The following is a 25,879-nucleotide window of genomic DNA, read 5'->3' as shown; positions in this document are numbered from 1 at the left end:
CAGTAAAAATAACCTAAGAAGTCACTGTCACTGGAACGGTTCACAGTGCTTTATTGAGAGATAAATAACAACTCCTAGCATCCTCTGCATGGGTTGTGTAAAATAGAGGCTGCTAGGGACAAATCCTGCTCAGCCCCTTTGTCTGACTGTCAGTTTCCCAGCCGAGAATGAAATTCCTGTAGCAGTAGTTCTGCTGAAACAGAGAATGGCTTATTTTCCTTCATACGGAGCCCGTTGTTATTACTGTGGGATTATTTTTTTTTTTGTATGCAGAGCTTTTTTTTTTTTTTTTTTTTTTGGAAATGTGTCTGAGATTGACTCAGGGAGCCGTGGTCGCTGAGCTTTTGTGTGAGTGGAACATATTTCTCTTCTTTCCCTTTGCCATATTGTTGGTAAAACAATGCCAACAAGACTGAGAACTCGTGGCTGAGGAAGGAAGGTTCAGAGAGGGACCAGTTAAAACATTTTGGGAATAATATCCCAGGGAAGGGGTGATGGCAGTGGCAATGAGCTGTTGGGAGGCTGAGCTGCCGTCTCCACCGTTTCCATCTCACCGTGAGCATGTGCTGGGGGCTGGCTGTAACGCACCCTGACAGCTCCCCACTGCGACCTTCTGTATGCCGAGTGGAATTTGATGAAGTGCTTTGCTGTCCTCTGCCCATACGCAGTCATCTCATGCTCGAGGTGTTGAGGAGGTAGTGATTGCACGTACCGTCTTCAGAGGTGGTGTGTAGCTGTGCCACGTGGGTAACCAGAGACTCGTAACATCATTGGAAAAGACCTCAAAGATCATCAAGTCCACCACTAAACTACATCCCTAAGCACTACATGTACACGAGGCATTTTCACTTCTGTATTTACATGTCGTTTTAGAAAGTACCCTCTGGAAGCCCATGGGGTCTAAACTTACATGCGTACCAAGGCATAAGTACCAAGTCTTTTGTTCTCAAGGGATTTGAGATCTCAGAGTTCAGCTCTATTCTCTAAGAAACTAATTCCTTCACACTTCCCTGTAGCATTGTTCTTCAGTGTAAACTGGCTGGTTTGGGGAGGGCAGAGCTCAGGGAACATGATACCACTGAAAAATGTAGCAGACCCTGAGTGGGTATGCCCTGCTGCAGTGTAATTCATAGCCATACCTGCAAAACTGATGGCAACTTTTGTCCTCTTTGAGGAAAAGATGTTTGCTCTTACTATGAGAATTAACACCTCAAGACTTGCTCCAAAATATACGCAAGGAGAATCCCAGCAGAATGAGCTAGCACACAGGAATGAAAGCACTGCAGATTGAAGGGTGGGCGTTCGGTCTCAAAGTGTCCTTCAGGCAGAACTTCGTGCAGTAGCCAAAAAGGCCATGCCTTACCCTGCAGACCTCTGTGACTTTCACCCTCCTGAGGTACGTAAGGATGTGTGTCTAACACTTTTTGGCAAAAATAACATGGGAGTTTGGGTCGGTTTGCTGTTGTACAAAGTCAGAGGATGCCCACCTGGCCCAGTGTCCATTCCCTGACAGCAGGCAGAGGTAAATGCTTCGTGCATGGTGTGAGAACAGGCGGGCATGCAGTGTGCCCCACGTCCCTGCAACTTGCAGCTCAGGTTTCCAGAACCAGGTTTGTTTACCAGCCGTTCGTGGGATTTTCTTTTGTAAAATCATTCACTTGCTCTCTGACCCTGTGCACACTTTTAGTGTGTATGCACCTTGCTGTTTGCCTGCTTTTCCAAATCGTTTAGGAGTAAATGCATAGCCTGATACAAATTCCCTGAGACTCAGGGGGAAACTTTCCCCACAGACTGACCACTGTCTCCTATTCTGGTGTCTCCTCTTGCTTCACCTGCTTTCTTGTTTATTTGAGAGCCGTCCATCTACCTTCTTGTCAGGTTCATTTATTTAACAACTTCAGTAAAAGACCTCACTGAAACTTTCCGTGACATCCATGTAGGATGGCAAAATGGCCTTTCTTTCAAGACATTACTTCCAAAGGACATCACGTGCAATTTACGTAACCAAATCTTGGGTCAGAGGCTTCTGCACAAGTTCTCTCTTTTTGTCTGTTAAAAGCATTGGGGCAGTGACAAGCGGGGATGTTAGGGGTTCAGATTGCCTGCCTGCTGTGCCAGCTAGGCTCTGAACCTAGAAGCCAGCAATTTGTTTAACATCACCACTATGGAGAACAGCAAAAACACCAGCCCTGGCTTAGGCTGTACCATGTGGAAAGTTTATCTTTTAGTAACGTTGTCATCTTCTTGATATAAATGCCTGTATTAATTAGGAAACTGAAAGACTAAGGGTCCTCAAATCCCTCCAGATGTAGTCACTTCTTCACCAACTTTCAAAGACGTGAAAGGAAGGTACAGTTTAATCAAATCTGTGTGGAAGAATTACTGCCCCTTTCAAGCAATTCTTTAACTTGTTCGTCCCCAAAACAATAGTTTAAATATGATGGAAAAGGTCACAGCGCATAGATAGTAAGGCAAGGAACTTCAGTTGTTTCCAGTAAGTATTTGAATCTGAGTAGATTTGAATCTAATGTATTTCATTTGTTCCTTAAGTACACTATCAGGAGGCCTGCTGAAATATCCCATCGGTGATGATACAGATATTTGAAAATGACTCCCTTGTGAGTTGTGTTCTTTAGTACAGACGTTTGAGGTTAATTTGGCCTTTGGATACTTCCTCTCCTAGAAAAGAAGATTGGAGAATGAATATTTGATGGAGAACGTAGGGGGTAGTATAAAATACAGAAAGCCTAGTGTTGTGTAAGTGCCTGTTGAACAAGGGCAGAATAATTCCTTCTAGGAAATTGTATGGCTGGAGACTTAAACTGCAATATGTCTTCAGTCATCCTGCAGAAACCTTTTTAACTACGTTTCCTGATTGGGCTCTCTTGCCGCTGTTAGGCTTGTATTCTCATTCCCAGCTCATTTAGACTTTTTTGATTTTGGTGGAAGAAACAGATGCAATCTGAAGACTTAATTCTCTTCAGAGAGGCTAGGGATGAAGTAGTCCAAGTTGTTAACAGAAAGAAGGACGTGGAATTGCATAACAGTCAGACCGAGTTAACCACTTGTTTGTTGGTTCATCATTCATCCCTTATCTGTTCCAAAGAAAAATAAATGGCAGAGACCTTGGCTTTACGAGACAATTTACCATCTGCCTCTCATCCAGTATCTGCAGCCTACATCTTCTGTGTAAGAATCGCGTTTCTTCCTGCTTTGCATGTTTAGAATAATAACAAATGTTGTTTATAATTGCAGTACATCTGCTGCAGCAGAGAGGAGAAAATGGAACGTGCCATGGTCAGGTTCCTGCGTAGATGAGAGTGAGACCTCTGCTCTGCCTCATGCTGATCTTCAGAGAGCTGTCTTTCATGCGGGGCAGGAGAAGAAAGGAATTTCAAATGAAGTGATGCAGCTAGTCAATACAAAAAAAAAAAAAAACACAGAGAAAAAATCAGAAGGTTTTAATACTCTCATTAATCAGCAGGGTGAATTCTGCCCTTTTGCATATGTTTTGTGCTTAGCGAAGTGCTCAAGTGGATGAGGCCGCACCAACAGAGCATGGCTGGTATAATTTCTTTAGTCATGATCCAGTCACTATCTCAAGTGCTTTGGAAATTAAACACTCTAGTAGCACCAGCATTACAAGGCTAGAATGGGTAAATAAGCACACGATTAAAAGGACGGGGATTGAAGGTAAATACTTAACTTTTGGAGGGAGGACAGATTTTTTACCCGGGTCAAAATGCCACTAAGTTCAGCCAGCTTACTGAATCTGACAGTCAAGGCCTGACTGTGTAAAATAACAATCTGAGGCCCATAAAACTGAAACCTGTGGCTGGCCGTGTGGGAGTGAGCTTCCTTCTCCACTAAAACGTGAATGTCATATGATGGAAGGACAAGCAAAAATGCTGAGGAATGCCTCTGAGCACAGCTGCCCATGAAAAGTTGCTCGTTTGGGTCTTGGTTTCGACCCTGAGCCTTGCAGAATCATTTGAAGGAGAATTTTCCGAAAAGAAGGAATTTGACAGGAAATAAATACTAAGCATACAGATGCTGGAGGGGAGACCTTGCTGAAAACCAGTTGGGTCAGATTGGGTTTGCGATCAGAAGTGCAAGGTCTTTGCAAGAAATTTGCAAGAATTTCTAATTTTGATGGCTGTAAAACAAAACAGTTTTAGCTGTAGACAGATTTTGTGGGGCTTTGGGACCCAAAGGGATTCCTCCTGCCCCAGTCCAGTGGCAGCCTCGGCTCTCTGTTTGCAGGTCCAGCTGGTAATTAGGTATTAATTAGCAAGGCAGGTATTCCATCCTGCAGCTGGTTTTGCGCAGGTCCCCACTCCTTTTCCCCCTGCATGGCACAGTAAGTCCTGCTCCTCTCCAGGGAGAGAGTTTCCCCATTGATGCACCCTGGTGGGTTTTCCACAAGGGTCTGTGGTCCTGTCCTTTTCCTTCAAGAGCCTTAAAAGTGGCTGATTCAGGGGCTGTGTTTGCACAGAGTAGGTTGGTGGGGCTGATACCTCTGCTGGTGCTCTCAGCCTGGCTTTTTGGTTTTGGTGTGCCTGACCTTTTATCACATAGCTGAGCAAAGACAATTTTTAGACTTGCTTGGCCGATTTGATTTTGCTAAGCCTTCTATTTAAACATAAATGGCATCTGCTTAGCCAGTAGCTCCTCTAATTCCAGGGAAAGTTTCCTTGTGATTTAAATCGTCATTGAATTAGGACTCACACCTGAACATTTTTACCCTCCCGTGTGAAAGCATCAGGAAAGTTGAGTAACTGCCAGCAGGCAATAGAGGTGCTGCCATTTGCGATTATAATAAATCAGGGTCTGCTGTCTTTAAGGCTGAGTTATAACAATGTGTGTGAGTTGCTGTATTAAAAATAGCCAGAGGACCTTGACAGACATTCGCAAAGAAAGTTGACTATTTGATTTCTTGCCTGGGAGAATGATGATGTAAATCTCAAGGAAAACCATATTGCCTGAAGTAGTCACAAGTCCATGAACCTTGGGATCACTGTAAGAGTAGGTGTTTGTAGACAATGACTGTGTCTTCTCCACTGGTAGTAAGACATCTGGGGACAGTACAAGAAACATGAAACTCCATAACGTGAGTAATACTACTTATCATATTTACTCTTTACCATCTTTATTATTTATTGGACCAATTGATCTTGGAGGTCTTTTCCAACCTTTATGATTCTGTGATCCCAGCCTCCTGAGTCATGTATTCTCTAAATACCTTGTGTATGAGCCATGAAAACAAACAAACAAAAATAAAGTAAGCCTTCCCATAGCGAGCATAGCTGTGGTATTTTAACACTGTGTTTGAGTCTCATTGACAAGTATTAAGTAAGGAAAACAAACTTCATCAAGCCAAGTGGGCTGGGACAAAAAGTGACACATGTTCAGCTCAGACACTCAAGGAGCACTACCTGAGAAGTACATGGCCAAATGAATCTTAAAATCTCAGCAGTGGCATATTGGATAACCTGAAGAATAGATATGGGTAGTCTGCCAAGGGTGTTGTCTTACAGTAGATCATTCTGGACCGAATTCGTCCCTGTTATAAATTAACTGAAATTAATAACGCTTGATGAAGGAAGAGTATGACCTACTATCTGAAAAGCACTTTTTCCACTCGTTAATGTGGTTCAGTGCTAAAACTGCTTTCTAGAAGAGGCAGAAGCTAACACAGTTCATGTCAAATGCCAGTGCTGAAAGTCTAGCAAGCAGGACTTCTGACTACCAGCGTAACAAAGCAAAGCCCATCTATATCCTACTCCCTCCCATCACCCACAGTGTTAACCTGAGAAAACTGGTCCTGTCTCGTGGCCCAGCTCCTGTCCAGATAACCAGCACCACAAATATCTCCATCATCCAATGTGGGCACGTCTCAGAAGATCAGAACAGCCCCCTTTCAGCGTGCAAAGGGTCATGTATGGCTTCTTCCCCAGATTTCTACATGTTCATGTTAGTAATCTGTGAGCATATTGTATGTGCCTTGTCTTTATTTTTATATGTATGATCTGTTAATATGTTCAATATATTGTAGATACACAGGTGATCTAATATATTTACATGGATATGTGTAAACATAAATGTGTATGTGCACATGTATATTTTAGATATCTATATGCACATACACCCATACACTCCGTCAGGTGTATTTATTTGTGTACAAAATCTGGCCGTGTATCACTATAACAGATACTTTGAAGGTAATATTTTTATTGAGGTATATATTCCTCCTCCTTTTCCTGACAAGGTGGAATAATTATAGAAATACAGTAAGAACCTGATGCTTTTTAATGAAAAGCAAGAGAATATTGGTTGCTTAGAAGTGGCTTGAGTCTGTTGCTACTGGATTAACAGCATAATAAGCTAAAATAGCAGGAAAACTGACTGTAAAATGGAAGCTGTTTTATCCACCTGAATGCCACTGGTTTAAAGAATGGTATAAATGAAAGACAGCATTTTGCTGATGCTTTTCAATAGGGGCTTATTGCATTACATAAGTTGAGTAATTTTCTGCTCTCGGTAATTTCTGCCGTAATCAGATTGCTTGTGCTTTGTTTGTTCTTGCTTTCCTTAGAAGTTATAAGGAAGAATGGGTTGGAGCCCTTGTGTTTATCAATGGTAGGTCCAATTCAGACATGTTTGGGAAATTGTTCCTGTTTACAACTGCCAGCATCATTATCTGAATTTCCCTTTTTATTAATTCAAGCATTATTGCAGCTCCCTTTCTTGCTAGGTGTAACAGAGAGTATGCTTGTGTGTCAGATAAATGGGTTCTACTCCTGTCTGTTTGGCTGCTGGTTTGCTGGTGACAGAAAGCTGGAAGAAGCCTGCATTTTGGGGTACAGAAGGAAAATGTTAGGCTTTCATGCAAACTAATGGCAAAGTGCTTTTTTAGTTCGCAAAAGATAGAGCGGTGCAAGGAATGGGAATGGAGTAGAGGTGAGCTACTGGCTGATTTTCTTGGGGGCTGGAAATGTCCCTTGACTGCCCTAGGGAGGGCAAATAACAGCACGAGGGTGAGCACCTGAGATCTGCAAGTGGAGGGCACTTTCCAGAAATATTTCTGTGCACCCAGTGGGTGTCTGTGTTCCCCTGTGGCTACGTTTGCCTTCTGTGGGCACCTCTGATGTAGGAGGGAAGGGAGAACATCAACTGAGGACGTTGTCTGGTTGTGGTCAGCCCTTGTTATTCTCGCTGTCTTTTTTGCTAGCCACACTGGCACTAATACTCCTCAAGATCTGTGTGAATTGCCCAATGCATTTTAAAAGCTTCTCTCTCCTCTTCCCTCTTTTCCAGATCTCCTAATTTCCCATATTTGTGCCAGTGCTGATACTTAAACACATAGGCAGAAGTGACTCCCAGTGCTTCCAGGATGTTTACAATTGTACACAAGGAAAGGAGATTGAAGATGGAGTCAAGATTAACCTCTCCTTTTGTATCGCAGTATCATTATCTAATTAGATCAGAAGCAAAGCCCTGCAGCTTAGTCAGTATTAGAGCGTAGGCACCCATTTCAGGAGGAAGCCTTTGAGAAGAGCAATCTTCAGCCGTCCACCTACACCATTTTCTTTGTGGATTTGCAAGATGGAAAAAGTGACAGATGTAAACCTCCCCAAAGGCAATTGCATCTTCTCCTTGTGCATTGCCTTTAAAGAGACTTCTTCCCCTCGAATCACTGACTCGTGGACGATCCCCACAGGGGACCCTTGTCTTTGTTGTCTGTGGGTTGCTGCTTCAGGGACAGAACAGCTCCATTAGAGCTCAGCGGGTCAGGCCCTGAAAAGATCATCTGCTGGTTTTGAATATCCCCTGCTATGTTGTTGTTGGCACAGGTAGCCTTCAGCAGGGAGTTGGAGCTGTAGCGCAGATAAGCTGTATGGAGAGGGAATGGGAAAGAGCAGGGAGCTCTTCCCAGTTGCCAGAAGAGGTCCTTCACCTCATCAAGGACTCTGTCATCCAGCAGCTGCTGTACCTTACTGCAGAAAAAGGCCAAGATAGTTCAGACATATGGAGAAACTCCAGCTGGGGCTCTAGCCACATGATTTATAGGTACGATTCTTGGGGTTTATATATGGTGGCATTCATGCATGGGGTTTTGGTTCTTCAACAGTTCCAAAATGACTTTCTGGTTTCTTAATACAGCAGTCGTCCCTCTAGAAGAGCATGAGACTGCTCTTCTGCAGTTTCCCTAGGGATTCTTCCGATGTAACAGACAGTAGGATTTTTGTGGATAATGCCAAACCTGTAGGTTTGATTAAGTTTCGAACTTACCACCCTATGTGAAATTAAGCCTAGCATGAGCTTCACTTTCTTGACCTCTAAGGCTCTTCTTAAAGCAGTGCTTTGGAGTCCTGCAGGAAACCATACTGTACAGCAAACCCTTTCTTTGTAAACTGATGATAAATTGGGACAATTTATCTCAAGTGGAAAGTGTGAAAGAGAAGAACAGAGGAAAGGAGACTTTGTCCTACCTACAGGATCTTCATATTCGATGTCGGTTCACTGAGAACATGGGACCATGAATCTGGCCAACGCATGTAGAGGCTATTGTGATGACCATAACAAAGACTGTAAAATACTGAACTCTTGCAAATATTACAAATGGCAAAGTGGAAAGTCAACTGTTAGGGGCAGACAGCAGTGCTTAAAAGGAGTTTGTTGGGTTTCACTCGGGTCTTCACGGGAGGTGGAGTGGTGACTCAGTTTTAACATGCACATAGAGAGATTTAAAAAAAAAAAAACAAAAAAAAACAAGTGCTAGCATTTTCAAACTGTTGTGATCTGATGGCAGAACAATGCTCAGTGCTTGTGCCATTACCCGAATGTCGCAGCCCCTGCCGGCGTGGTGGGATCTCACCTGGTGGCAGAAAGACAAAGAAATCACAGGTGGTGCCTTCACCGCGTTCACACGGCGATCAAAAGCAGTTACCCAGCGCTGTGAAATGAACACCGACAGTATTGGAGGTGTACTTATTTTTCCATTTGCACTCAGGCTACAGCTGTCATGACTCTCCCTTGTGCTGTCACATACACTAAGAAAAATGTGCCCAGAAAAACCCGGATTTGTGCACCTCCAGCTTGGCACTGAGTGTGTTACCTGCGGAAGGAATGCCTCTAGCCAGGTAAACCGCAGCTGCTCCATCCTGGTGTGTAATGGAGCTGTTCATCTCACATGAGGTTTTGAATTATACTTCAGTATATCAGATATTTTTTAAGACAGAAATTACACGAGCAGTTACGCTTAAGAGACAGCAGACAGCATTTTCCCTTAGGCACTTCGCAGTGGCAAGAGACATGCCTGACAGATTCATCTGAGAAAATGTAGGTTTCTACCACATGCAGGTCCGTGTCCGAGTTAGACATCAACCTCAGCACTCTGTAGAGACCAAAGAGATTTCCCTGGCAGTCAGTGGAGCTGAGGTTAGTGCTCATCTCATCCTCAGTGACCCCAATGGGAGACTCTTTCTCCACCCTGGCGAGGAGGAGCAGCTGGAGTGGGATGACCCCGGCCAGCAGCTAAGCCCCACGCAGCCGGTCCCTCACTGCCCCCCAGTGGGATGGGGGAGAGAATCAGAAAAGCAGAACCTGAAAATGTAAGGATGGTGATGAAAGCAGTTTAACAAGTGAAGCAAAGCAAAATAAGAGGTTTATTCGCTACTTCCCATCGGCACGCAGATGTTCAGCCATTTCCAGTAAAGCAGCACCCAGAACAGTTACTTGGGGTGACAAACGCCATAACCCCAAGCATCCCCCCTTCCTCCTCCTCTCCCCGAGCTTTTCTTGCTGAGCACAGTGCCATATGGTGCAGGAGCTGCCTTTGGTCAGCTGGCCTGGCTGGGGCCCAGCTTCTTGTGCATCCCCAGCTTCATGGCTGCGGGGGGCAGAGAGGGAAAAGGAGAAAAAAAAAAAAACAGAAAGCCTTAATACTGTGCAAGCACTGTTCAGCGATAGCCAAAAGACTGGCGTGTTATCAGCACTGGAATGGCTCACGTGCAAGAGTTTATTTACATTTTGGATGTTTGCAACTGGCTAAGATAAATCCCACCCTGAGATTTGGAGTTCCTGATACATCAGTATTTCTTCCAGGGAAGCTTTCCACCTTCTGATCTTTGAATACTGAAATATTGCTGTGTGTCTAGGTTGTTATGAATCCCCACTTTCAATCCCTCAGCCTTGTGCCAGCTACTCAGCTAGCATGAGCCTGTGCTGCTCTGTTGGTTTTAGTGGAGCTTCGTTAAACGTTTGGTAGCAACTGAGTCCGGTGAGAAGATGTGGTTTTTAGGATCAAAGCGTGTGTTTTGAGGTGACATGGATATTTTTCTAACTGTGTTATCGTTAGTTTCATTTAAAGTGTCACTAGGAGTGAGGACAACCATGTAAGCAGGATGGGCTCTTAATACATTTCTTTTTTTCTAATTGTGCAGGTGTTAACAAGTGGCACAGATACATGACTTACAGAAGTATATTAAGTATAGATAGACAGTTATACAAAAATCACACAGTAAGAGAAAAAATAAATCCCAAGAGACAAGTCAATTTTCATTTTCAGGTAATGTATCCAACTGGCATTTTTCTGAAATGATGTTGTCGGTTTAGTTGGTGGTCAGAAAAAACATGGAAGCATGTCTTGACTTTGGAAAAAACAGTTGCATTTTGGAATATGGTTTACAGGGACATCTGCGAGATGGTTGTGAGAAGACCAGCTTATGTGAGCCTCTCTTCCTAGTGATGCACATAGATCTTCAGGTCATTAACATGGGTGTTAGATTTCTTTTGAAGGGGTTACAATTTGTGGATGAACAAATTGCTTTCACTACCAAATTTTTCCTGTCTTAATAGACCAGTTGGATCAGCCTAAGCCTGTCCTTAGCTTATGTCTTGACTTTTCATTAAACAGTCGAAGAACCTCATTGTGAAGAAGGACAAAAAGTGTCAAAAGTAGTTACAAGTGTTACTGGGAAGCAAACTAATACCAAAATAAGTAAATGGACTCTAAATACAGAGGATCTCCTATGAAAATCCAGCAGGAAATTGTCAATAGCTTCTTTTTGTTGGAAAATGGTACTGCATCTGAGTAGAAACACGTTGTTTCTTCACTGTATTTTTTTGTGACTGGATTTTCATGGAGATTTGTCAGGTCCAGGACTTCGTAGTTAGGAAGAAGAAGAGAGAAAATCTAGTCTCTCCAATGACCGGGACACTTGAAAATGTAAGAGATCCAAACTGGAGTTCTTGATCTGACTCAGGGACTTAGACTTGATTCACCCTTGTGTCAGCGTGTCCCACTGGCCGCTGGAATGATGTTACAGACTTGTAAAAAAAAATAACAACCAACTCAAGACTGAATTTTCTGTTTGCCTCAGGATAAGAAAATGGAAACTTGAATGGAAATCACGCTTTTTTTGTAGTGAGTCTTTGCTTTCTGGCTTGCTTTATCAATCATTTTGTAGATGATTTAGAAAAAAACACAGGGTTTCCAAAATGCCAAATGATTTTGGTGCCTCATCTCAGCATGTCCTGAAACTGTGAATTAATTAGCCTTTTTTTTCAAAACTTCAAATAGTTTTAGTTTGTACATTTGAATTGTCTTAGCATGCTAAGGAAAAGTTAATCAGCTTGATATTTATATTGCAGTCTGAGTGCATCTGTCTAGTGAACATTTCTGTTTTGTGTGTGACATGCTAAAAAGTTTTCCTCTTGAAAACTCTCCTCTTTACATGGGCCATCTGACTGGCAAAATATTTAATTGCTTAGGAAATATGATTAGCAGCAAGAGTCAAGCTTTGTCTATGTTACTCCATAAGCTTCAGCTAATCCATAACATAAAATGTAGGTCAACCGGAGCTTTTTCAAACAGATGGAAATTGAGTAGTTCATGGTGGCTCAATGGATGCCTGTCCCCACAAGGCTGCCAACTTCTCCAGTTCCCAGTTGCAGAAAAAGCAGAAATCAGCCTCCTGAAAACCGCTTATTCCAACTTGTTTTCATTCCAGAAGCAGCCATGCCCTATGTAGTTGGGCTCTCTTTGCAACGTATTCAGCTCTGACATGCCACAGAAGATGCTAATGAGTTCAGCGGTGTTTAGAGGATTTTATAGTTAGTTTGCTGACAACAAAAAGTATTTTAATTCGGGCAACTTCATTAGAGTAAATATTCAAGACCAGAGAGAAAAACACAGTTGTTTTAAGTAAAATGCAAGAACTGGGGCTAACCCAGGGTTTATTTCCATACACCCTTCAGGTCTTCCCTTGTTTTAGCATTGAGGTTCATAGTTTAGATCTGACACTTGATGTGTGCTAGAATGAAGTAAATCTGTTACCCTGTGCTTCTGTTTCATGAAAGCATCGAGGAGAAGAAGGGCAGGATCAGCGTGACTGTTACTAAAAAGAAGGATCTCCCCAAATAACTGCTCCAGCCAGCCATGGGGCTGGCCACCAGGAGATATCCCACCACCACAGCAGCTTCCTCAGTCTCAGCGGTTATTCTGCATGTGACTCCTCTTCTTGTTCACTGAGCTTCTCTCCAGTTTTGGAGGCCAATTGTTGATGTTTCTGTCTGTACACTGCTCCTGAGTGTATGTATTGCAATTAAAGTCTTAATACCTGAGTTTAAAGTTTTCTTTAAAAACACCTCTGATATTTAACCTCTGAGTGTGTTTCAAAAGGTACTCGCTATGCAATTTGCAGAAGACATCCCCTCAGATACCAATTTAACCTAGAGTTTGTGATAAAGCTGTTTGCAATGAACAGCTTCTTAGGAAAAACTTATTTTTGCACATCCAAGCTCTTCAGACTAGACATTACCATCAGACCCAGCATGGAGGAAAGAGGTGCTGTGTAACTTCTGCTCTTTCTTCTGTAGCTCTGAAAAGCTCCAGAGCCTAGTTCTGTAGACCTTACACAAATGTAGGTAGGAGGAGAGAGCCAGAGTTTTACTTCTCCCTTATTTCCTTCTTGCTTTGTGCATGCGTGTGGGTGGGGAGAGGCTGGAAAGAAGATGGGAGAGAACAGAAGTGAAGTGCATGGCTATTCTGAACACCAACATTAGAAGACCCAAAGAAGTCCTCTCTGAGGGAGGAAGGTTTTCTGACTCCCACTACAGAGTGACCCAGCTGCATCTGCACTTTGAAACGGTGGCAGATGGGGCAGTTTGGTTGTTAACAGCTGCTGGGCTATTTTAGAATATCTCCTGCTTGAAGATTTTTTTTTGTAAAGGGAGGGGATGTTGGGGAGAGTTCTGGTTTTATCTGTTTGTAAGACTGTGAATAATACTATTTGTACTTTGAGGTATAAAGGTACTGCAATTATGAGGAAATTGCTTTTTGCCTGACTGGCATACGTAAACAGCTTTCATCTCTAAATGTATGCATCAGGCTCGTGACTTCAGTTTGTCATTTGAGAGAATGTGTCAGCCTTTCATTTCAAATTGTGTTGGCTCTTCTTTTGTAAGGAAAGACCTTTCTTGCGCATTTAAGTAACAGAAACAAAAGAAATTAAGAAACGGCAGCAAAAAGCAATTATCAAACAAGGATTGGGCTATGGATATTGCTTTGAAAAGATATTTCCAATAGATTCAGAAGAAAGACAAAGCTGTGCGTCACTCATACATGTTTTTTTTTCCCCCTTTCATATTTCCTAAGGGTTGAAGATAAATTAGGGTAGCAATTTTCTTTGCCGGCAAAGCACAAGCTATGCCCCAGATCTCCAAATGCTTCAACATGTAAATACTGCTTCTGAAGCCATCATGTCTCATTGCAAGTACAGATTTATTTGCATTCACAGTCGAAGGTTACTTTCGTTCATTGACCCATTTAATTGTCATTCCCTATCCTCAGTTGCAGGCATATGGCTTCGTGTGCATGCCTACGAAAGACAAACAGCTTTAACTCTCTCAAACAGAAATGTTCAGCAAGGAGACAGACAAGAACCAAATCTTGGCGTGGACATATCTGATTAAAATGAGTACCCATATATCATCGTAAGCATCCTGTAGAACTCGGTGGCAGGCTGTAACCTTGTTACAGAGCAGGCTGAAGGGAGCTATGCAAAAATGGTTTGCTTCTCTGAGCTCCCTGGGTATCCGGAGACTGCCTGCTGTCTTCCTCACTAAACCTCATTCTGGCCTTTCTTGGACTTCCTTGTGAGCGGACCAAAAAGGTGTTATAATACCCTGGAAGGACTGCTTAGGAAGAGAAGTAAGGAAGATGTCATGTGTCTTATTCTGCTCTTTATAGAAGCAGACGGATTTGATGTTTGGTCTTAGTGAATAAAACGAGTGGCTCGGAGCAGCTGTTCCGCTGGGATTAGTGTCACTCTGTATGAGGTGTTTCTTTAACAAGAAAGATGTCAGATATTCACCTAGGTCTCCTACTGCATTGATAGGTTTCTTAAATACTTCAGCTCTTCCTGGTCATAGCTGTAAGGAGTGTAGACTTAACGGGGGCTGAAACAAAACCCATTCATCACACAGCAAGGTGGGGAGGTCTGATCGATCACTGAAGGAGCAAAGAAGCATGCCCACGATGCTTCTGCTTCCCATTAAGTTCCTCTGCACTGCTGGGGGAATGGGATGTTCCAAGGAAGTCTGTAAACTGTGTCCACCTGCAAGCTCTTCAGTCTCGGGTTATTTGGTGGTAGGGGTTCTGTGTGCAGGAAACTCCTCGTGTTCACAGCGAAACACCGCCCGGCCAGGAGATGTGATACAGCCAGACAAGGTGAGTGAGGCTGTATAGTCTGTGAAACCTTCAGACCCAAAATTAGAGGGTTGCAGAGCTTGCAGCCTAACAGACTGTCATATCTAATTAGTTACTCTGAAGAAAAACAATATTCAGATACTGAAGTCATGTGATGAGCAGCCTGCATAGTACAGAAAGAGCACGGTGCACACAGTCCTTATTTTGAACTTTCAAAAGGGAGAAATCTTTACTTAGTCAGGGATTTTTTTATTTGACTAAACAATGTGGACTGTCAGATCCAATGTCTTGCATAAGCTTAATATCTAGTCCAGGGATCTGAAAGAACAATAAAATTAAATGGTCTCCTCAGATATTATTATTTTTTTTTAATCTGGACTTTGATTTAAGATTCTCCCTCTGCTGAAATTTGGTTTCTCATCTAGATTGCCGTCTTCTCGTCAACACGGTCTCTTTTATTACACAGCATTGCCTAGGGTAACTAGGGATTTCATGTCCTAAATCTTGGTTTGGGGATTCATAATCTCTCAGGCTCCAATCTACCACATGCTTTACTGATTTTGTACAGGAGGAAGTTAGCTGATGCATTTAGCACATAGGAAGTGTCAGGCACTAGCGCTAGCACTTAGAAATCAAATCATAGGCACCCACACAGGCAGAATTCAAAAGCTGCTTTAAAAGTTGGTTCTCAATGTTTAGCTTTTGTTTAAGATCTGACCTCCCAAAGCTGAAATGGAGTTTTCAGGCTTTGAGGTGTTCTGGTTAAGTGTGAACTGAGTGCTACCAAGAAAGTGATGTATTCTTCAGCTTTTATAGCTCAAAGCAAAAATCTCTTAGAGGTTTGAACTGCCTGCGGTTGTCAGAGTGAGAAATAAGTGCTAAATACTAATGATAAAGTAAAAGCACTGTGGCTGTTACATTTGTACTTCCTGAAGATGGGCAGGATGCCCTCCTTGATCTGTTTGTAGGAAGCATCTTGGAGTGCCAAGCCAACTACAAGATTTTAAATGTGCAATTTGTGTGTTTTATTACTGCAATCGTGCAAGCAAATGGAGTACTATGATCAGACTGACATTTAAGAAATACAGAAAAAGGCTTTGTAACCATGTTGTTTGTGACTGATACTGAAATCAGCCAAGGCTTTGTTGACAAAGGATGAGGCTTGTCGCAGCATCTAGAGATGAAGTGTCCAGTGCAAGCTGTGGCCTGAGCTCTCACTGTACACTATAGGTGAGAGAAAGAGGCTCTCTTAACCCTTCCCTGAACACGAATGCAAAATAGGTGGAATTAATTAGAGAGGTGCCTGTCTCTCTTTATTGGCAGTAAGTGAGCCCTGAACAATTAACTTAGGTTAGGTGTCAAGCTTCTAGGTGCACGTAATGAGGTAAAATGAACTCTATGAGATTGGCCGTAAGCGTGGGCTAAGCTCTCCGTCTGAGTTATGAATAATCAGTCCCGTGATCACTAAGTGGGAAATGGGCTGTGGATCAAGAGCGATACCTTTCAGCTACATTAAGAAATGCAGTTTAGTCTACCACAAAGAGATTTGCTACCCAGTGGATTTTCTTCTTGCTTTTTGGTGAAGCACGAAAGACATACTCCTAGGTTGAATGGAATAGATTCCTCCTTTTTGAGTTGGAAAGGACAAAAGCATTTGATCTGATTACTTCAAGCACTTGCTTGGCTTTTCTGCCTTCCCCATCCTGATGCTTAGGTGCCTGCCTTGCTGTTTCACAGGCATTTACATAACGAAGGTCATTCCTCTGAGGCAGGGCACAAGAACGCATTACAATTGTAAATTCCATTAATTGTGGTAAAGCAGAGCTCAGAGCTTAGACAATGGCAAGTCCCATTGTTCTGCGTCCCCGGGATAGGTGTGAGTGGAATATAAATATACGGATGTATGGATTTTGAAGTGCAAAAATGATTCATAAAAAGGGTTATCCACTACTAATATGCAAACGATGGTTGAGCCTATGAACCTGTGGATTTACATCTAGGTTTCAGTTACCTTAAGCATATTTATTGTTTGTAGTGTGACTTTTCCCCCCAGATTTTACTGAGGTACAGTTTGGGCCAATATATAATTAGGAAAGGTCCTGTTATTGTAGCAGTGTATTTTTTCACTCTGATTCTCAGGAAGGCTCCTGCTATCTCATGTGTTTCCTGGAAGTTAAAAGATCCCTGGTTTTCTTCCCACGTATTGGAGCTTGTAATCGACTTTGACTTAAGCCCGTTTGAGCCCAGTGGGGAGCTTGGGAAAGAAATACCTATTAAAATAATCCCTATCGAAAGGTTTTTCAGGTTCAAGTTATTCAAATAATATCAATTGATACAGATGAATTTCTCATCTGAGAACCTAAACCTTGACAAACTCTATCCTTACCAGGATAGCCCATGCAGCTGAGAGCAAGCCCTCCTTAATTTCCTTGGAGTGGTTTCCAGGTGGATGGGCTTGCTCTTCTCGCTGGTTGTGCCAGCTGGGGAAGTGATAAGAAGGTGGGGAGAGGGCAGAAGGACACTGACCCCCTTCTTGAGCAGCAGCATCCTCTGTTGTTGTGAGCTGCTCCTGAATCTCCATGCTCCGAACAGCCCAAGCCCAGAACCTGGCCACTGCCTTGCGATGGCTTCGAGTCAGTCTGTGCATCTCCTGGCCTATTTACAGCCCTCAAGTTTACATACACAAACCGGGTAGCTGGAGGAGGGTAAATCATCAAGAGCTAATTTACATGTACAATTAGGTTATTTATATGCAAAGAAGAGCAACCTGCATCTCTTTTCATGTTCAAGTGTATGCACGCATTCACCTTTAAAATATGGTCATGACACACTAAGCTGAAGATATTCACTGTCACTGACTTCAGTGCTCTGCAGCTGCAGTCTGCTGGTCTTCTGTAAGCACATACTCACTTATGGGGTTTATTTTCACTTAGGGCAGGGTGATGCAGAAGAAATCAAGCACTGGGAGAATGAGTTACAGCGCATGGGATGCAGCGATTCAGCAGAGCTTCCTCTAACAGCTCCATGGGAATCTCTGCGCTGCCACTATTTGCATACCCTTGCCCTGCAGGGATAAAACTGTTAGATGACGTGGATTGGCATAGCCTCTATCAGGAAACATGTGGATGTTTTGCTGTGATGCATGTAAATGTTTTGCCACTATGTATTGGCTTCCTCTCTGGAGTGGGAACAAGGATTGAGAAACACAGGACGTGAATAACAGTTTGCAAAGGATTGGGAGGGAGTTTTTGTTGCTATATCTATACCCAGGTGTATGGAATAGACTTTTTTCTAGTGTAAAAATGATAAAAAATTATGTCTCATAGATGATGCTCTATTATATCTCCAAATGTCTTTAGTATATATCTGACCTTGGACTGTTTCCTCTGTGTGTGTCTCATCTCGTGCTTCTCTGTAGAGTATCTGCCAGTATTCCCCAGCTGTTCAGTTTTCTGCTGCAAATCTAAAGAATTTGCAAATGAAATATTTGCAAGATATCATGAGGATGTTTTCCTGGATGGAATTCGGCAAGCTCCTTCTCTCATACACATCACTGACTTTCCCTTTAACATGAGATACAGGACCTGTTTTGCCTCTTGTGTTGTTCATCAGTAGCTAATCCAGGCAGTGAGTGGTCTTCAGCCATCAGTGTGTGGGTGTGATGGGCCTGAGGGACAGCAGCAATGTTGTGGTTCTGCTAGGAGCATCTTTCCTAATAGGAGGACTCCTTACTGCTGCCTCAAGGGGAAAGATGTGGATGTGGGGTCTTGATACCACTTTCCCTTATTCAGGTTTTGTGTTGGAGAATCCCCTGGGCTTCACCATAGCATTGTTTTTGTGTGTTTTTATTATTAATTAATTAATTAAGAACAAAATGAAAATTAAACCTGAATTTTAGAATAGCAAAAGGCAGTGGTGTTTCTTCAATGCAACAGGGACAGTATAGAGTGACAAGAAACTTTGGAGGTTTCTGCTCACGATTTAACAAATCGTTGTATTGATGGCAGCGTAAATGAACAGATTCGTGTATGTAAATAGCTGTTTTAAAAGTCTGTTGCTTGTTGAAGGTATTGAAATAAGTCAGGATAGTAATACAGGACTTGCCAGAAGTGTCTTCTGTATTTCCAGCTGGATGTTTCTGAGCAGTAGTAATCGCATCTCATCCAAAAAAGCAGCACAAAAAGACATAGAAATACAGTCCTGGTATTCGAATAAAATAGTGCACTTCTTTTTACTTTGCTGCAGGTAGGAAGTATGGACTGAGCAGGCTGTGATGACTTTGGCTGACTTTTAAGTGCCCAGTGCTGCTTATTTTGTAGCTTGGTTTTCAGTGGTTTCTAATTTTGCCACATTTGAGCTCTCTGAGTTGAAATTTCCCACCTTCCTTATTTGCAACAGTAAATTTTCTGTGAAACCTTTGAGTAATTTCAGGCATCAACAGCTATTTCCTGCCTTCAGAAGAGCGTGTTTTGAAAGAGAACCAGTTCAGGCGTATTGCGAAGGACAAATCCTGCTCTAATTGCAGCAAGCAGGGAAATCCTGCTGGGCCCACTGGGAGCTGAGGCGGGCTCTGTGTGCCTATTGATGGCTGCAGAATTAGGCCAAGATGCCTAGAAACTTCGAGGAGTCTGTGACATTTCTCCAAATACCAGATGAGTATATTACTGGTAATGAAATGCAAATGAATGAAGCATTTTAATCAAAAACCTAGAGGTAGTATTTACCTGAGGATATTCACTGTAAGGGTAGGAGTTCTAGTTACATTTTATTTTTTTTTTACTGATTCAGACACATTCTTAAGCATGTGCTCCTATCCTAAGCATGGGGAGGAGGAGGCTTGCTTCTCTTCAAGATTAATCATAATTTTTGGAAAATGATAGCAACTAAATCTCTCCAGAATTCCTCGTAGAATCCACAAGGAAGCAGATTAAACCATCAACATAACGTCTCCACTGTTGAATCCATTAGCAGAAATTTCGGTGAGTTAAGCAGCAAGAGCTCCCCTGGAGGTCACCCTAAATCAGTTCATCGAACAAGGGGCTGCTGTGGGCTTTGTGCTGCAATCACCCAGTGAGGGAAATCCACCTCTTGAATAGGCATCTGTTCAGGCCAGTCATGTGCTCCTGGCTCTGAATCGGCTCCAGTGTCACGGAGCTTGGTGTTTGCTTTCCGTGGGAAATCCCGACACAGAAATAAACCACGGTCCTTTCTCAGGAGAAGCAGTTGGACTCTGGAATTTAATGTTGGGTGAAATTAAGACCAAAATATTGCGCATTACCTGCATTTTCTGTTTCAGGTTTGATTCCTAATTTTTCATATCCTTTTTTTTTAGTGGATTGGATTGAGGAAGTTGCTAAGCAGTTGTTCTGGGTAGTGATGGTTTGTTAATATTCAATTGAAGTAGTTCTTGAAAACTGGTATTCAAATTCTCATGGGCATAGGACCCTAAATATATTTTAAGGGTGAGGTCACGGTAACTCTGGGAGGGGACATTGGAAAATGAGCTGGACCAGGTAAACCGGGACTGAAGGTGGCCAGAAATTGCTAATATATAGCAAAGGGATATAAAACAGTCCCCGTGCTTTAAGAATACAATCTCCTTCAAATGCATAATCTGTTTCTCGTGAAAGACATGTGGCCCAATATAGAAGTTTTAGGTCAACTGATTCAGTTGCAGATTAGCCTCAATATTCTGAAAGAGAAGGCTGTAGTTTCTTATGGCCTTTAATTCTTGACAAAGGATTATACCGGGCACCACACTACTGCTACAATGTGAAATGTTTGGGGGGGGTTGCTAAATTAACCTTTGTAATAGAAAGGCTTCTTATGCGTGTCCGGTCAAAAGAAGAGAAGGCTTTGAGATGAGAGCAATTTAGAATGCCAATGATTGGGATTTTCATCTAAAATTATTTTTTCTTCTTCTTCTTCTTCTTAACTGTTTCACAAAGGAGTTTCAGAGATGTGTCCCATTCTGATTTAAGCATTGCGTGCAAGATATTTAAAATAGAAACCCCCAACAGATGGGCAGAAACAAGTGCAGGTGACGAGGGGGGAAAATAATATAATTAAAGGTAGACTGATTGTCATTTGTGAAGTATTGTTTGGAAAAGTGACTTTCATGGATGTAATTTTAAACCTCACAGTCGTATTGCGAGAGGGAAGTCTTTAATTTTAGGAAAAGGCGCATATGTTGATACATGTTTTTGGATAATGAGTGTGTGTTTTAGGTTACATCTCCCTCACTGTTCATGGCTGTACACATTCTTTACGGTCCCCTATAAATTTGTGCGATATTTGCTGCCCTGCTCTTAGCCCTCATGATGAGCTACTACAGATGTCCTACAAGAATGCTTTCCCGTGGTAATCTGGGTCAGAACAAGGCCATACAAGAGTAGTGGTTGTAACAGAGGATTATGTGAATGTGAGTTTTGAACTGCTTTGTGGGGCAGACTGAAAACAGAGACAGATACCAGTGAATAGTTTACCCTACACACTACACGTGGGATCCAGTGAAGGAAATCCTGTCCCAGTGGAAGTTAGTAACAGTCCAGCTTTTGACCAACGTGAGCAAGAGATTCCCAGCTGCATATCATCTGTGTGTGGTGGGTGTGTGCATAATGCAAACAAGTGCTGGTAACGTCTGATGCTTGGGCCCCTTACAAATTTAATAGGCTTGGGAGGTAGCTGATTCTCACTGGACTTAAGGGATAGTGTGAAGGACTTTATTTCTGTAGATCCCATTTAGTAAATATTGTCATGTTTGAAAGGTCTGAGCTCTTCCTTGTCCTTTTCCCTCAAATCCCAGTTGCCAAGACGTTGGCATGAGGAATGAGGTTATTAGACCTCGTTAGGGTGCCATGGACTTGTTTCTTTAAACAGATGTTCCTTTTGACAGAGTCTTTTGTGCTTTTGTTCTTAGGACTTGCCCCATCAGCAGGCAATGTGAATACACCACTGTTTTCATACCTGGGATATCTCAGTAGCTTCGAAAGCATTGTTTCATTCAGGTCCAGGACAAAATTTTAGACTGAAGAATTAATGTTTTAATTAAGAAAGATGACACTTGAGAAAACCATTGTTTTGATACATTTGGTCATTTGTTTTTTTGTTATTGGCTATGGTTTATTTTTGTGTCCACTGCTTTCCCCCTGGGCTGGGGAATGCTGAGAGGAAAGTATTGGATTTGGATTTTGGGGATCCCATAGCAGCACAGCGTTCATGTTCTTGATGTAAAAGCTTGCTCTCTGGCATTGCAAGTGTGTGACCAGAGAATAAAGAAGAACATTTAAGGAGAATGCTAAGTGGGGATGAAAGGAAAACAAGAAGTGATGGAGTTAGGAAGAGAGAGATCAGAAGAAGACAATCCATCATTCATTGTCCAGGAGCTTGCAGACAAGGTGATTTTTTACAGCCTTTCAATGTTCCAGCTACAACCTGTGCTAATGATAATCACAGCGCTGGGATTGTTTACCTGTGGAATATAAATGCTTCCTGAGTATGCACCAGTGTGGCAAAAAGGATTGCTGAATCCCAGCACTGCGTGTGAATGCGTCTTCCACCCTTCCATTTTTGACATGACTTAATTACAGAAACATTTTCAACATACAGCAAGATTGTTTTTTGACATCTTACTCATCATTTTTTTTATGATTAGTTTAATTAAAAGCGTTGGTCTTTTAAGTGAAGCAAGCAAGCAAATAAATAAAGGGGAAAACAATTCTGAAAAGTTTAAATGCAGGTCAGGGCTCTCTCCACCCTCCTCACCCACTCATTACCCCATTAATCCTCCAGAAATCACTAAAGGAAAAAGACTTTTTCTAAATCATAAGTGGAGAGGACAAATTTGTGAATCATTATTACAGATCGTAATGAAAATCCAATTAACCAGAGATGTTTGGCAAGCAACAAACTCATTATTACTGCACTTGAGTTTTTTTAGATGTCAGCTAACTAAATGGCAACCTGTTGCTTGTTTTGCTTGCCAAAAAATGTAGTAAGCTTTTATCTGTACAGATTCCCTGTTTCAGTAAAATGCCTCTCCGCTGCAGTGAGAAATTGTGCACCAGGGATCTTGACTTCCAGCACAGGAGAGCTGACGTGTTAGGGTGTAGTATGCCTCAAATTGTGCATCGTGCAAGAAAAACTGGATGTAGCTAACTCTGAATCTCCAGTTCTCATGGGAGTCCAGTTTGTGTATGCCTACAGAAATGTGGAGTTTGGGGCTTTTAAATGAAGGTTGGTTGACAAAGGTCACTTTCAGGAATAAAGTGAGATGTTTGAAGTTTGTGTTGTAGTTTTTCCAGAACAGCTTTGCCTGAGAGCATGATTATTGTGGCTTGATCTTCTAAAGCGTTTTGGTGAGAGGACAGAGTTTTGGTGTTGAAGTTGCTGTGGTTGGAGGATGCTCTGCTCCAAGCCTGTGGAGTTACATTAGCTGTGGAGTATTCTGTTTTGTAACGGAGACACAAGCATCCTAAAATACTCTGAGAAGGCAATTAGAAAATGGCAGCAAGGCTTATCCCTGTCTGAAAATTTTCCTATTGTGAATGAAGAGTGTGTGTGCTTATAAATGAATTCCTGTGATCCCATCATACTACTTGTGTAGTGGGAAGAGGCTGCCACTCTCACCCAGAATTTGGCTTTCAGTAGTTATTGCAATGTGCTGATCCTAATATCAGCCTCTCAGTACATACCCACTAATGCCTAATTGCTGTAATTTTTTAGCAGAATTAAACTTATACTGTCCACCAGACATGAGTATGAGAGGATTCAGTGAACTTTTCTTCCTTCTTCTTTCAGGTTATAAGACCCTTTTGAAAGGAATTTCAGGGAAGTTCAGCAGTGGAGAACTTGTTGCCATTATGGGTCCTTCGGGAGCTGGGAAGTCAACACTCATGAACATTCTGGCAGGATACAGGTCAGTAGCATGAAAATCCCAAGTAAGATAAGGATCAGCTAGCCTGGTGGATGCCTTGGAGACATCAGCAGAAGAAATCTTAGCCAGTGTTTGTGGAAAATAAGTATTTCACAGATTTTTAATTAGATTTTTATTGCTTATATTTTTTCTGTTTTTCCAGAAACTTGTGATTTTTCTATTAACAAGGCAGGTTCAAGAATAAGAAGCAATTTAAAGTCTGGAACACCAGAAAGATTTCTCTTTTCTAGCTGTAAAACAAATTTGGCTCTAATGTTTGTGATATTTTAAAATCACATCTTATAAACATTTGAAAAAAAGGCCCTTTTTAATCAACACCTTCATAATACACCTTCAGGCAGGGCTGAAGTAGCTCAGCTGGGAGAGCGTTAGACTGAAGATCTAAAGGTCCCTGGTTCAATCCCGGGCTTCAGCAGTGTTTTGGGATTTTGGACCTGATGATCTTTTGAAGTCCCTTCCTACCCCTTCAATTCTGTGATTCTGTGATAATGTAGATGTCTTCTAGACCAAACTGCAACATGTGAAATGACTGTGGTTTATCAGCCTGAATCTTCTGGTTTATGGCTAACTATGAGGTGCTTCTGTGTTGTCATTAGGGCATAAGGAACAAGATAGACAAACCTAAATAAATTCACTTCAGTAGCTTCATATTTTTTCAGACGTTCATGCAAGATAGCACACATTTTGTATTGGACTGAAATTGTCAACAAAATCACATGAAGCCTCTTAAGAAAGAGAAAATAATTATGAAATAAATTCATTTCTATCCACTGTATCAGTTTTATTCCATACTAGGCAATAATTATCACCTAGGAGTTCCACATAATGAGGACTGTGACAGCTCAAATGAAGGCAAGATTCACCCCTGGTTGTTTTCTTGGTTCATTTCAGAGAGACAGGCATGAAGGGAGAAATTCTCATCAACGGACAGCCTCGTGACCTGCGCTCTTTTCGCAAAGTCTCCTGCTACATCATGCAAGATGACATGCTCCTTCCTCATCTGACTGTCCAAGAAGCTATGATGGTGATCTTTGTTTTCTGGCTGTAATTTATTTGAGCAGGAGAAAATGGAAAATCTCCAATTGTTCATTGCGCACATGTTCTTAGTAATGCCACTAGCTGTTAGGTCTATTTGATCCTACTCAGTGGAAGTGCTTAGACTTTGATGTTGCCTTGAATTCCATTTCAGGCTCATTCTTCTGTGGGTTGTCTGAGCTTCTGTTTTATTGCCTTCAATTTGTGACTGGTGTTATGATTTAGAAGAAGGCTGTACTAAGTAGATCTCCTAGAGAATGAAGCCTGCAATTCAATGCAGAATGAGTCTTTGTAGGAAGCATCCTTTTTCTTGGGTGGTGGTTAAGTATTCTCTTCCCTTTCTCTCCATCTTCCATGCTCTGACTGAAAAGTTGCTGTTTTGACGTTAAGCATGATTTCTGTGCTACTAAACTCTTACGTGACTAGTCTGTAATAAAAACAGTACAGAATTCCTTCCAAAAAAAACCAGTAAGAATAGAATAATCCCAAGATGTACAGGCAACATAAATTCTTTTTGTTGTTTATCATAGCATCAAGAGATTTATTAATTGACCAATCAATCTAGAAGAGCCTGTTGCTTAGTTTGAGAAATAAGGCTAAGGTTACTCATACTGCATGCCATCATCAATCCACAAATTTCACTGTAGTCTTGGCTGTGCCTTATGTGGCTAATTTCCTCCAGAGGCACTTCTTGAGGAAGGCTTTCTCTTTTGTTTATTTGAACATTGTAGTCAGAATCCCATAGGACCACTTTTTTAGAAGTAGGCCCAGACAGTACTTTCTGTCTAATCAATAAAGGCTCTGACAAAAATATTTATTTAACTTAATAATTACTTTTAATTACAACTTAAAATTAATTTGATAATTATTAACAAATAATCACTTTTTTTTTTTCTGTACTCATTTGTTGACTTCCTAGAGAATGGCATTTTTTTTCAGTTATCCTCATGATATGGAGGAAGCACAGATAAACTGTGATTCCAGCATTGCCTAGGAACTTAGTGGCTATGCAAAGACATGGGTCTCCCATCTTCCTTTCAAGTTATTTAACTTGCAGAACGGCCTTTCTTTCTAATATGATTTTTGTCAGATGCTTGAGCGATTGCTTAGGTAAGGTTATACTGTTACCTAAAGCACAGGCATATATGATGCTTGTGATTTGAACATTATAGCTCAACTTAAACCTTCCCTTCAGG

General features: G+C 41.9%; 1 protein-coding gene and 1 non-coding gene across 2 annotated transcripts in view; both read left to right on the top strand.

The window, feature by feature from the left end:
- Window positions 1–25,879, top strand: part of ABCG1 (ATP binding cassette subfamily G member 1) — a 56,085-nt gene that overhangs the window by 9,370 nt on the left and 20,836 nt on the right. The window contains exons 3-4 of the mRNA XM_005030470.5: window positions 23,513–23,630; window positions 24,540–24,672. Coding sequence (XP_005030527.1) covers window positions 23,513–23,630; window positions 24,540–24,672 — 251 coding nt within the window. The remainder of the gene's footprint in view (window positions 1–23,512; window positions 23,631–24,539; window positions 24,673–25,879) is intronic.
- TRNAF-GAA (transfer RNA phenylalanine (anticodon GAA)) lies at window positions 23,991–24,063 on the top strand. Its single transcript has one exon. It is a non-coding gene; the product is annotated as a tRNA-Phe (tRNA).

The sequence above is a fragment of the Anas platyrhynchos genome, chromosome 1, assembly GCF_047663525.1.
Source record: "Anas platyrhynchos isolate ZD024472 breed Pekin duck chromosome 1, IASCAAS_PekinDuck_T2T, whole genome shotgun sequence".
Taxonomy (NCBI): domain Eukaryota; kingdom Metazoa; phylum Chordata; class Aves; order Anseriformes; family Anatidae; genus Anas; species Anas platyrhynchos.
The sequence above is the reverse complement of the archived record's forward strand: the minus strand, read 5'-3'. Positions and strand labels throughout refer to the sequence as shown.